We start from the raw sequence: 12,300 nt of genomic DNA, 5'->3' as shown, positions 1-12,300 counted from the left end.
TATCTTGTAATGAGCAAAAGAAAATGACATTCTGCATAGATAGTTCATGATATACCAGAATATTAGTGTATTTATAGACACTGTGAGAAGGCACATTTATTGAAAAGCCCATTATATTTTGTGGCTATTAAAATTTCAATCATTGGCCCTTACGAGTGGCAAAGAATCACACTGGGAGATTCTTTGCCATTAAATAAGAATGTGATTTATTAACTTGTATTACATCCGTAGGACAGTGTATTTTCTGAGCTATTTGTTTGCTGCAGTGCTTCCATGTTGATACCAAATAACTGTTAATTGTCTTTTCTAATTGGTTGTAACCTGTAATCAGCACATAAGTGAAACTGATGTTAAAGGAAGAGGGCTCATGTAACTATAACTCCTTTTGTGCCTTCAGTATGGCCCAAAGCTCCTCACGGCCATGAAGTAACTTTGAAGGGTAGTTAGTATTCTGATACTAGCAATTTGAACACACCATTCTCCCAGAAGCTGTTCTGGTCTGTGAATATGAACATTAGTCAGGACACTGGAGCTGACTCACCCACTCTTCATTGAAATTGTGACCACATTCACCTGGAGGAGCATATGATGTTTCGGTTTAGACTCTCACAAAAGAAAAAGTATTTACTGTATGCAGTGCACTGGACTAAAATTTAGTGCTTAATTCTTTGAATTGAGCTGTTATCCCAGTCGTCAGACTCAGAAATGGGAGAGCACTATCTGTTAAACAAGACCTGTTACACTATGGTATTAAAAATAAAGCAAGGAACACACACTATACTTGAATTTCCACTAATAATATGGTGATTGCAACGTCAGTAGAATGTTGAAAAATGGTATGGTGTACCATGATCTATTGTCTGAAACTAAGTGGTTGGGAGATAAAATGACCACACCATCTATAAATCAGCAGATAACACCACTGTTATGGGTGAAATCTCAGATGGCGGTGAGGATGCATACAGAACAGAGATAGATAGGCTGGTTACACCACCTCGTCCCCATTGTCAGCAAGGCCAAGGAATTTGTGGACTTGAGGAAAGGGAAGTCAGGAGAGCATGCACCAGTCTTTATTGAGGGGTCAGCTTTCAGTTCCTGGGTACCATCATCCTGCAGGATCTATCCCAGGCCCAACACATTGATGCAATCAGGACGATTGCACTGGGAGTTTCAGAAGGTTTTGTATGTCACCAAAGAGTTGCAAATTTCTATAGATGTGAAAAAGGCTTTCCTACTGTATATGAAGCATATCTCAGGCTTCCTGTCGGATCCACGTGTCGATTTTAACTGATGTTTCGATGACAAACTCCACCATCTTCATCAGGGTTGATGCCTAGGCATGTCTAGTCTGTTGGTATATACAGTATACTCAAATCCCATTGTCTGTTCATCCTGATTGGTTAGTTCCCAACCAATCAGGTTTCCACTGCACCACCTTGTTCAAAATCATATTCCAGTTTTTACCTAGAGCAAGGACCTTCATCTTTGTTGAAATTCTTATTTCTGCATCAAGGAGCATAGGAGAGGTATTCGTTTGGATTACCCAGAGAAACATCAGATACGCAATTACCACAGGTTTGAGTTTGACGGCACAAACTACTGTGTTGCGCCAATGGCTTTCGGGACTGCCTAAAGAAGGAATCCATTGAAGTAAGACTAGAGAATAAGAATTTCAACAAAGACTAAGGTCTCACTCTCAGTAAGAACTGGAATCTGATTTTAAACAAGGTGGGACAGTGGAAACCTGATTGGTTGAGGACTAACCAATCAGGAGGGATGGATGACGGGAGTTGAACATATCTACCACCAGACTATACATGCCTGGGCATCATCCCTGATGAAGATGACAGAGTCCATCAGTTAAAATTGACACCTGGACCCAGCTGGAAGCTGGAGAAGAGTTTATGCATTCTATAGGTGTACTGTGGAGAGCATTCTGACAGCCTGGTATGTAGGCGCCAAAGAAAAGGATCGCATTAGACTGCAGAGGGTTGTAAACTCAACCAGCTCCATCATGAGCACAACCCACCCCACCATCAAGAGCATCTTTCAGAAGCGGTCACTGAGGAGGTGGTATCCATCACTATGCACCCTCACCATCTGGGAGATGCCCTCTTCGCACTATTACCATCAAGGAGGTGGTACAGGAATCTGAAAACACACACTCAGTGATTTAGAAACAACTTCTTCCCCTCTGTCATCATATTTCTTTGTGGCCCATGAACCTTGCTATTTCTTTTTTTAACTATTTATTTATTTTTAATTTATAGTAATATATTACATATTACTGCTGCTGCAGAAAAACAAATTTCACCTCCTTTAAGTGGTAATAAACCTGATTCTAATGATGCCAGAAAACAAAACAAAGTACACAAGTGCCACCTACTGGATTAGTAACACTTTTAACTACTCAGTGCAAATGTTTGAAATGGATTCTACTACAGCTCCTATGGAATAAAGGAAGAAATAAAAATCCCATTGTGCTCTAAAGCTTTAGGTTTGGTCACATCTTCTCACCAAGACTAAAGAGCTAAAGGAAAAACCTAAACTTTTACTATTCTATTAGCACAGAAATGGGAGCACTGGGGGAAAATGCACTCAATTACAGAGAGGATATGTAAATTCTGCACAGACTCAGAAGAATTGGGATGGAGCTGGAGTTTAGAGGCAGCAAAATTCAAAGTTCAATAAGTTCAAAGCAAATTTACTATCAAAGAACATATATGTCACCATGTACCATCCATCAATTTCTTTTCTTTTGGGCATAATAAATCTAATAACCATAATAGAATGAAAGACTACATCAACAGGGCAGACAGCCAGTGTGCAAAAGACAACAAATTGTGCAGATACAAAAAGAAAGAAAAGAAGAAATAAGAATAATAATAATAATCATTATGAATAAATAAGCATGAAATATTGAGAACATGGGATGAAGAGTCCTTGCAGTTGTGGAAACAGTTCAATGATGGGGCGAGTGAAGTTATCTCCATTTGGTTCAAGAGCCTGATGGTTGAGGGATAACTACTATTCCTGAACCTGCTGGTGTGAATCCTGAGGTTCCTGTACCTCCTTCCTAATGGCTACAGCAAGAAGAGAGCATGGCCTGGGTGGTGGGGGTGCGTGATGATGGATGCTGCTTTTCTGTGCTAGCTCATGTAGATGTACTCAATGGTGGGGAGAGCTTTACCCATGATTGACTAAGCCACATCCACTACATTTTATAGGATTTTCCTTCAAGGGGATTGGTGTTTCCATAGCAGGTTATGGTGCAGCCAATCAATATACTCTCCACCACACATCTATAGAAGGCTGTCGAAGTATTAGATGTCATGCCAAATCTTTGCAAACTTCTAAGGAAGTAGAGGCTCTGCTCTGCTTTCTTTGTAAATGCCCTGGACAGGTTCTCTGAAATGATAACACTGAAGAAATACAAATTGCTGACCCTGTCCACCTCTGATCCTCTGATGAAGACTGGCTCACAGATCTGGTTTTCTCCTCCTGAAGTCAATTATCAGCTGCTTAATCTTGCTGACAGAGGTGTTAGTTGTGGCACCACTCAGCCATATTTTCAATCTCTCTTCTATATACTGATTCATCACCACCTTTTATTCGGCCTGAAACAGTGTTGTCTTCAGCATACTTTCTGTAAGTATGGCATTGGAGCTGTTCTTAGTCTCAGAGTCATTAGTGTCAAGCAAGTAGATCAAGAGGCTAAGCACACAGCCCTGTGGTGTGCCTGTGCTGATGGAGACTGTGGAGAAGATTTTGTTGCCAATCCAGACTGACTGAGGTCTGCAAGTAAGGAAATTAAGGATCCAATTGCACAAGGAGACATTGAGGCCAAGATCTTGGAGATTATTGATTAGTTTTGAGGGGATGATGGAGTTGAATGCTGAGCTGTAGTCGATAAAGAGCATCCTGAGGCACGCATCTTTGCTGCCAAGTTGTTCCAGGGTTGAGTGAAGAGCCAAGAGATGGCATCTGTTGTGGGTCTGTTGTGCTGGTAAGCAAATTGGAGCTGATCTAAATCTCTCCTCAGGCAGGAGTTGATGTGATTCATCACCAACCTCTCAAAATACTTCATCACTGTGGATATAAGTTCTGCTGAACGACAGTCATTGAGGCGGGTTATCAAGTTCTTCCTAGGCACCAATATAATTGAACTCTGCTTGAAGCAGGTGGGTTCAGACTGCCGAAGTGAGAGGTTAAAGATCTCAGTGAACACTCCACCAGTTGATCAGCACAGGTCTATAGTACTCGGCCAGGTATGCCATCAAGGCTGGATGTTTTCTGTGAGTTCAACCTACTGAAGGATGCTCTCACATTAGCCTCAGGTACTGAAATCACAGGGTCATTGAGGGTTGTGGGAGTTTGTGATGGTTCCTCCATGTTTTGATGGTCAGTGAACATAAAAACGCATTGAGCTCATCTGGAAGTGAATCCCTGTTGTCTCCCATGTCAGTTGATTGAACTTTGTAAGAGGTAATACCATTCAAGCCCTGCTACAGCTGTTGAACATCCTTCATTGATTCAAGTCCAGAACTGCCACTTTGAGTTACCTTTCTGGAGATTGTACCTGAACCTCCTGTAACTTTGATCTAGCCCTCAGCACATTACAGATCTCATGGTTCATCCAAGGCTTCTGGTTAGAGAAGGCTCTGAATGATTTTATGGGGACACGCTCATCTATGACTGTTTTTATAAAGTCCATGATAACTGTGGTGTATTCATTCAGATGAGACCTTGGACATAGTCCATCCCACTGACATAAAGCAATCCCATAGCTGTTCCTCTGCCTTCTACGACTATCTCGTTGTTGTCCTGATCTCTGGAGCCTTGCTCTTTTGTCTCTGCCTGTATGCAGGTAGAAGATCAGCTAAGTGGTCAGAGTTTCTGAAATGCAGTCTGGGCATGGAACAGTCAGCAATCCTGATCTTTGTATAACAGTGGTCTTGTGCGTTCGGACCTCTGGTTATATGCTAATGGTAATTGTGCAGGGATTTCTTCAAATGAACCTAATTGAAATCCCTGCCTATGATTTGAAATGCATCAGGGTGGACTTTTTATTTGTTTGGTGATGACATCATGCAATATCTCAAGCACTTGATTATAGTTGGCCGCTGGTGGAATGTAAACTACAGTCAGGATCATGGAAGAGAACTCTCTTGGTAAATAGAATGATTAGATTTTGATCTTTAGGTGTTCTAGGTCAGGGAAACAGAGGTATGAGAAAACTGCCACATTGGAGCACCAGTGTGAGTTTATTATGAAACACACACCTCCATCTCTTGCCTTTCACAAATCAGCAGCTCAGTTCATCCTGTGTATCGAGAAGTCTTCAGGTCTGATTGATAAATCTGGCATGCTCTTGAGTCGGCCATGTCTCAGTAAAACACAGAACACAGCAATTCCTTATTTCCCAATGATACAGCATCCTTGCCTTTAGGTCTTCAATTTTGTTCTCCAGCAACTGCACATTGCTAACAAAATGCTGGGTTGAGGGGGCCTCATACCTATGTGTTTCAGAATGGTTTGGAGTCCTCCATCATCCTGCCTCACTTCCAGCTATGGTGATGATCTTCGTCCGTACCTGCTTGGTTGAGAGTTAAGTTCTCCATGTCCTTCAGATGATCGTAAAATCTGTAGTTCATTAATTCGATTCAAGAGTGCTTTGTTTAATGGGAAATTGCGTGCTGCGATTTCAGTTGGAATAATTCAGAAGAAGTATATTTAGAAGCCTGCAGAACGTCGTGTGGTTTGCCAGATTAGCACTTCCTGCTGCTGCTTTCTCCTCCCATGTGCTTCTGAGACTAGGACTACTTGCATCAAGAAACACAACACTTTGGAAAGATACCATTTCAAAATCTCTCAAATTACCGTAGATTCCGTACTACAGAGCGCACCTGATTAAAAGCCGCAGGCTCTAATTTTAGAAAGAAAATCAATTTTGTACTTGTACAAGCCGCACCGGATTTTAAGCCGCAGGTGTCCCACGTTGTAATATGAGATATTTACACAGAAAGATATTACACGTGAGGATTTTTTAACTTTTAATTAAATCCGTATGGTAACATAAACAAATACATATTGCAAATGCTTTTTTTCGAACCGTGCCTGTAACACGGCTACTTTTAAATATACATACGTATCGGTAACACACAAATTACGTTGCGTATACTTTTTTACTGAACAGTGCACGAACAACATTCCAATATCTCCTAACGACTGGTAAAAAATATATATACTGCAGCCTACCAGGAAAAGTTATTGATTGCCTTTAACTTAAAAGCTGCATCATATGTTTGCAGCGTTCTCACGCGGGTCTAATACGCTCGCCCCCTCCTTTCCGTTTATCGCAAACCGGTATTTTCCCCACAAGACGCGGCGAAACCAGATGTGACGTCATAGCATCCCGCGATGTAGTACAGAAAACAAATATACTTAAAACACTTCTAACTTTAACTAGAAAATACTAACAAATGAATTACTAAGCGAAAATATTATAAACTAAATAACTGCCATAAAGGCAGCACAATGCTTTTCTTCGAGTGTTTTCCATGTTGATGAGGGTGAGTACAAATGACTGATTTACAATAATTTAATTGTGAAAGCGCGCTTGATTTATCGTACAATTTCATTGGACCTCTGTGAACTACTCATCAATTTTATTGGTCTACTGTTACGAGGCAAAATGTTTTTGGCGGCATGAAAAAAAATCATGCATTAGCCGTACCGTAGTAAAGGCCGCAGTGTTCAAAGCTGTTCAAAGCGTGGGAAAAAAGTAGCGGCTTATAATCCGGTATCTACGGTAATTGAAAGGATAAGCAAACCAACATCAGATTGTACTCAGTTGGCTCCACAGGGCACCCTTCATTTTTCATATTCCCGATCTCTGACAAACAGAAAAGTACAGGGTTGTGCTCAAGCCCTCCTTAAAACAGAATAACGTCCCCACTAAGCTTTGGGAATCCAGACAACATAATCCCTGGTTTATGACCACTTAAAGTGGAGAAGGAGAATTAGAGATGGTATTAAGAATCCTGTGTCCTTTCACTAAGAGCATACAGAAGCCCAGCATAAATGTCAGAATTGGCTCACAACCTCAGAAGTTACCCACCTGCCTGCCATTTGGGATCCTCCTGGCCTGATGTGGAAGAGACTGGAGTTCTCATACAAATCTCAGAACTCACAAACCTAGAATGGTAACAGGTTATTTCTGTCCTGTGGGACTACCTGAGATGTTTAAAACCTTTTTATTCTTAAGGAGGGTTGAAGGAGGAAATTTCAGAGCTTGAGGGCCCAGACAACTGAAGGCCCATTTGGAATTAGTTGAACGATTCATAAGAGGTAAAGTTGTTCTGTACTGTGAACAAAAATAAAGGGATTATTATTAAGTAAAAAACAAAGTTCCAATCCTGAATCAGTTATAACCATATTGCAATAAACCTTACCCCCATTTCCACTAAAGAGGGAATCCATTGTAAATGCCATGTTTTCATTGTTACATTCTTCAAGCCATGAAAAATTAATACTCATTACTGCATATAAAATCCCTAGCCATCCACAAATCCAATTTCATCAGCTGGACTGATAATCCTCAGACGGCAAGCACATCTGGAATCTGAAGTTCTCTTAAGTTTTGTTTAATTTATATTATTCCTTCTGAATGCTTCAGGAGAACCTTTGAATTTTGATGGATTGGTGCTAGATTTCATTAAGAAAAGGTCATTTTTGTATAATCAAATTGACAATATCTTTGAACCAGGAATGTACCTAACAGTCAACTTGGCATTACCTGGCATAAGGGAATAGCTTCAGCTTCATATTCAGTTGCCTAAATTGAAGAAAGTGACTGAGAGCTTACTAGTGTTATAGGTCATATTTTAATAAATGGTTCTCACTGAATGAGAGTACAACAAAGCATTCTTGAAGGAGATCCATTATTGGAATAGTTTTTCTGCAAATTTTTACTCCGTCAAATTTGTTGGGAAGCTGGAAGTTGGGAATTCCACCATTCCTGTCAGGGGCAATCATAAATTAGAGTTAGAAGGTACAGGTAGTCCTGCTCTTTCTCTGAATTGCATTGATGATTGGTAAAGAGAACACATGGAAGATTACACTAAACGAATGTTCAAATCTTGGAAAGCTGATAAGAATGTGGGGAGGGAAAACATTGAAATTCATACAGGATTGTTGTAAAAGGTTGGTTGATAGTGTGAACTTGATGGGTTGAAGAGTAATGTATGCCCATATAACTACTCCCAAAATCCAAAAAGGTCATCAAAAATATTACAAATAAAAAAGTTATCTAAAAATACCCAAAACATTTATAATAATTACAATAATTGAATCAAAGTAATTTCAACCTTTGGAGACCCACTGCTTCCTCTGGCATCTCGTGTGTATTTTTAACCTTTGCCTGGTAAATCCATGGTCTACTGTCATCATTGATATCAGTAAGAATTTAGATCCTACACAACATGATAAACATTTTCCTTTGATTGATGCATCTAGAAATAGATCTCATAGCATCATGTTAAGAGTGTAGTCACTTCAAACTGAAATGAGGAGAAATTTCATAGAGAACTATGATTCTTTAGAGGTTTTATTTAGGACAGCTGTGTGTGGAAATACTTTGTCATTAAATACATTAAGATCAAGGCCTCAAACAAAACTCATGATTTGTTGGGCAAATCAACCCCAATGCCTTCATCCAGGCCAATATTCCCAGCACTGAGACCCTAACTACACTTAGTCAAATCCACTGGGCTGCCACCTTGTTTGAAGGCACAGACTCCTGAAAGCATTGTTCCATTCCAAACTCCCTCTTGATCACCAGTTAACAGGCAGACAGACAAAGAGATCTGAAATTCTTCTCAAACCTTCCTTTGTGCACTGTTGAAGACTTGTTGGTTAGTATCATGCCTTCATGGAGCAAACATAAAATAGAGACGAATTTCTGTGGGCAGCCATATTTAGCAAGTGTTTTCCACAATCCTTCTTGAAATTTTTACATGATATTGAAAAAAAACCCTGTATAAATCACTGGTTATGCAAATGGAGTAATGCAATTAATTCTGGTAGTCTCGCAGCAGAGTGGATTTGAATCTTTGCATAAGTTCAGGAGAGATGTACTTGAGTGGTTGCAGTAATAAAGCATTTGAGTTTTAACACTGGGCTGGAGAATCTGGGGCTGTTCTCACAATATAAGATTGAGAGGAGATTGGATATCATTGTTCAAAAATCAGACTGTTTTAAATAAGGTTATTAGAGAGAAAACGTTCTCATTACTGCATGTTCGAGGACCAGAAGTGATAGATTAAAATCTTGGGCCAATAGGTACAAGAGAAATGTTAGAAAAATATTTTTGCATAGAAGCAAATTATGACCTAGAGCTCATTGCTAATGAAAATGGTGAGAGCTGAATCAGTCATGACTTTCAAGAGAGAATTTGGATACGTACTTAAGGAAAATAATTTAATAATTTGCAGGGCTTTGAGAAAAGAAGAGGGGAATGGAACAAACAAGTTTGCTGTCATTAACTGTATGGCCTCTTCCTGTGCCATATAGTTTTGTTATGTGAGCTTGATGAGTTAATACCAGTTGAAAAATCCCTTTCTATTTTGATACCCATTGCTCAATATTAATGCATTTTCGGTGAAGTAGGAGCAGATGAGACAAAGAAATTTAAATCCGTGTTTGCCTGCAATTGCACCAAATAATTGGAAGGAGTAAAAGGATTAGAGCACAGGGTTATGTTGCAATGTTCTGAAGAATATTGGCTATTCTGCTATACTTAATTAGAGTTAACTGACCACTGTATTTTCTTTGATGTTTTGGTGTATTTCTGGGTTCATCTTAATAACTGATGTGAAATATATTATCCATATCCAATCTTTGATTGTAACCTCTTTGCATCAAGTGACATACCAAGTACCTAATTAGATCAAAGCAACTTTTGAACAGTAGAACTAGGACTGTTTTAATTCTTTTGGCTTGCTTGTGATATTAGAAGATGCAACAGAGCAATTTTCCCACTTATTTATTTTGATGATAAAATGTTTTTTCCATTGCAATAATTTGATCAACCTTCTTTTGAATGTTCAGTAAGTAATATTTCTTCCTTTCCTTCCTATCAAGCTGATGTATGAGATTTTAATTTTACATCTGCTCCTTGGACAATTTTCACTCTTCTCTTTCTCCCTTTTGTTCTGTTGCTCCACCTATTTCTATAATTTATACTGAAAAGTTGTGCTTTCTGTCACATAGAAACTGCAAATGCAGTTTGACTAGTTCGGCTTTTTGGGGAAATATTGGAAGCATGAAATTGCTGAGATTCCATATCATTTCCTCCAAAGAATCTGCTCAAACAACCTGACCAGGCTAGAGATGTCTTCACGATAGCCTCACCAGTAATTTCAATAGGGGAAAGCAGATGCAAGTGATTGAGATTGATATTAGTATGTTTAGATTTATTTATAATAAACATTTGAAGACATTTAGTTTTATTTCTAATTTTAATAATTATATATTTGAATCATTTGTAAGGTTTATTGTTTTTGAACATTAGAAAGATTACAAAACATTAATAGTATTTTGACAGCTTTGGCAACCACTCAGCCATCATTAAGATGGTGGGCTTGCTACTTGTGTTGGGATCTACTGCAAACCCCTGTCTTCCACACAATCTACCTTTGAGGAATGTAACCAGTTTCTCTTGCTAGGAATATCTTGCTAGGAGAATCACATACATCATGCAAATGTTTTACTACTGGGTGTAAAATCAGGACATCCTGTTTACTAATTAATGTTAAACAATTTCAGCCTTCAATTTTTGATGTCAGTACTATTTTTTGACTTACAATGTGAATATATTTCCTCATTGATTTTCACAGCCTCGGTGGAAGAGAGTGGTGATGGAATAGCAAATAATTCTCCAAAAAAGACAGAAGATGAAAAACATGACTCACCCGGTAAGAACTTTACATGCGTTCCATTGATAAAATGATTCCTTGAGAGGGCTTTTTTGAAACAGACAACATATTCAGAACAATGCATTTTCATATAGAAAGCCATTCTGCAATATAAATGTAAATTATTTATTTATTTATCAATACAGCACGGTACTAGGCTCTTCTGGCCCAACAAGCCCACGCAGTACAATTATATCCATGTCACCAATTAACCTACTCTTCCATATGTCTTTGGAATGTGGGAGGAAACCCACACAGTCACGGGGAAAATGTATAAAGTTATGATAGACACTGGCAGAATTGAACCTGGATTGCTGGTACTGTAATAGCATTACACTAACCACTAAGCTACGGTGACCATGCTTTTTATAATTGATAGAATTGCTGCAAGGGACTCATGTTAGCAATGGCTAAGTAAATAACATTCTTCCAGAGGGTGATGGGCTCAACATCAACTCCAGCGACTTGAGCAAAGAAATCCAGGCCAGAGCCCCAACTCTAAATTCCAGTTCTGATGGAGTACTGCACATTTTCCAAGAGAATCATTTTCCCTCACCTTCCCAATGTGAAGTTAACCTATTGCACTATAATTCAAAAATGCAGGAGTTATCCCTGATGGCCTGTGCAATATTTATCCCTTAATTGGCATCATCTGGTTACTAATATATTGCTGTAGGCATGAGCGAGCTTGCAGGAAATTGGCGACCACATTTTCAATATTAAACAGTAACGTCCCTTTAATTTAGGTGATTATGGTTCACTTTAGGGCATTCTCATGACTAATACCACATAGTCCTGGCCAGCTTCCTATCTTCAGACCTCGAATATCACTCATTCCAGATATTGTCTGACTATGTCTAAGCTTGTACTGCATCTCCCTGTGTTCAATGGTCTGCACAGTCCCTCAGCCCTGCGGTGCTTTTTATATTAAGATTTCTTTTTGTTTCCTTATCTACGGCAACCATTTTCCTCAGTTGATCAGTCATAAACATACTGTGTTTCAGGATAGAAAATAATTTCCAGGCACAATTTTCACAAATGGTGCCATGTGCACTTTGAGCAGTTTCAGATTCCTTAATACGGTTGGTACAAAGTCATCCGGGGAAACCCCCACCCCAAGGCACACCCATAAAAATTTTATTAGTCCCCACCACTTCAAAATTCACTGTGATCCAAGATATTGGATAATACAGCAAGGCCTTTACAGACTTTTCATGGTGTTCTGCAACATTGTGGAATGTGTAAAGGGAATTCTGGGAACAGAACAGTTCTGAAGAAGGGCGAGAGATTCAGGCTCGTGGATCTGTTGGAAGACTGAGGTTAT

The 12,300-nt window shown here is 39.3% G+C and overlaps 1 protein-coding gene across 1 annotated transcript in view; it reads left to right on the top strand.

The window, feature by feature from the left end:
- macrod2 (mono-ADP ribosylhydrolase 2) overlaps positions 1 to 12,300 on the top strand; it is a 1,184,924-nt gene that overhangs the window by 1,138,460 nt on the left and 34,164 nt on the right. The window contains exon 12 of the mRNA XM_073051265.1: positions 10,899 to 10,976. Coding sequence (XP_072907366.1) covers positions 10,899 to 10,976 — 78 coding nt within the window. The remainder of the gene's footprint in view (positions 1 to 10,898; positions 10,977 to 12,300) is intronic.

The sequence above is a fragment of the Hemitrygon akajei genome, chromosome 7 (assembly GCF_048418815.1).
Source record: "Hemitrygon akajei chromosome 7, sHemAka1.3, whole genome shotgun sequence".
In the NCBI taxonomy this organism is placed as follows: Eukaryota; Metazoa; Chordata; class Chondrichthyes; order Myliobatiformes; family Dasyatidae; genus Hemitrygon; species Hemitrygon akajei.
The sequence above is the reverse complement of the archived record's forward strand: the minus strand, read 5'-3'. Positions and strand labels throughout refer to the sequence as shown.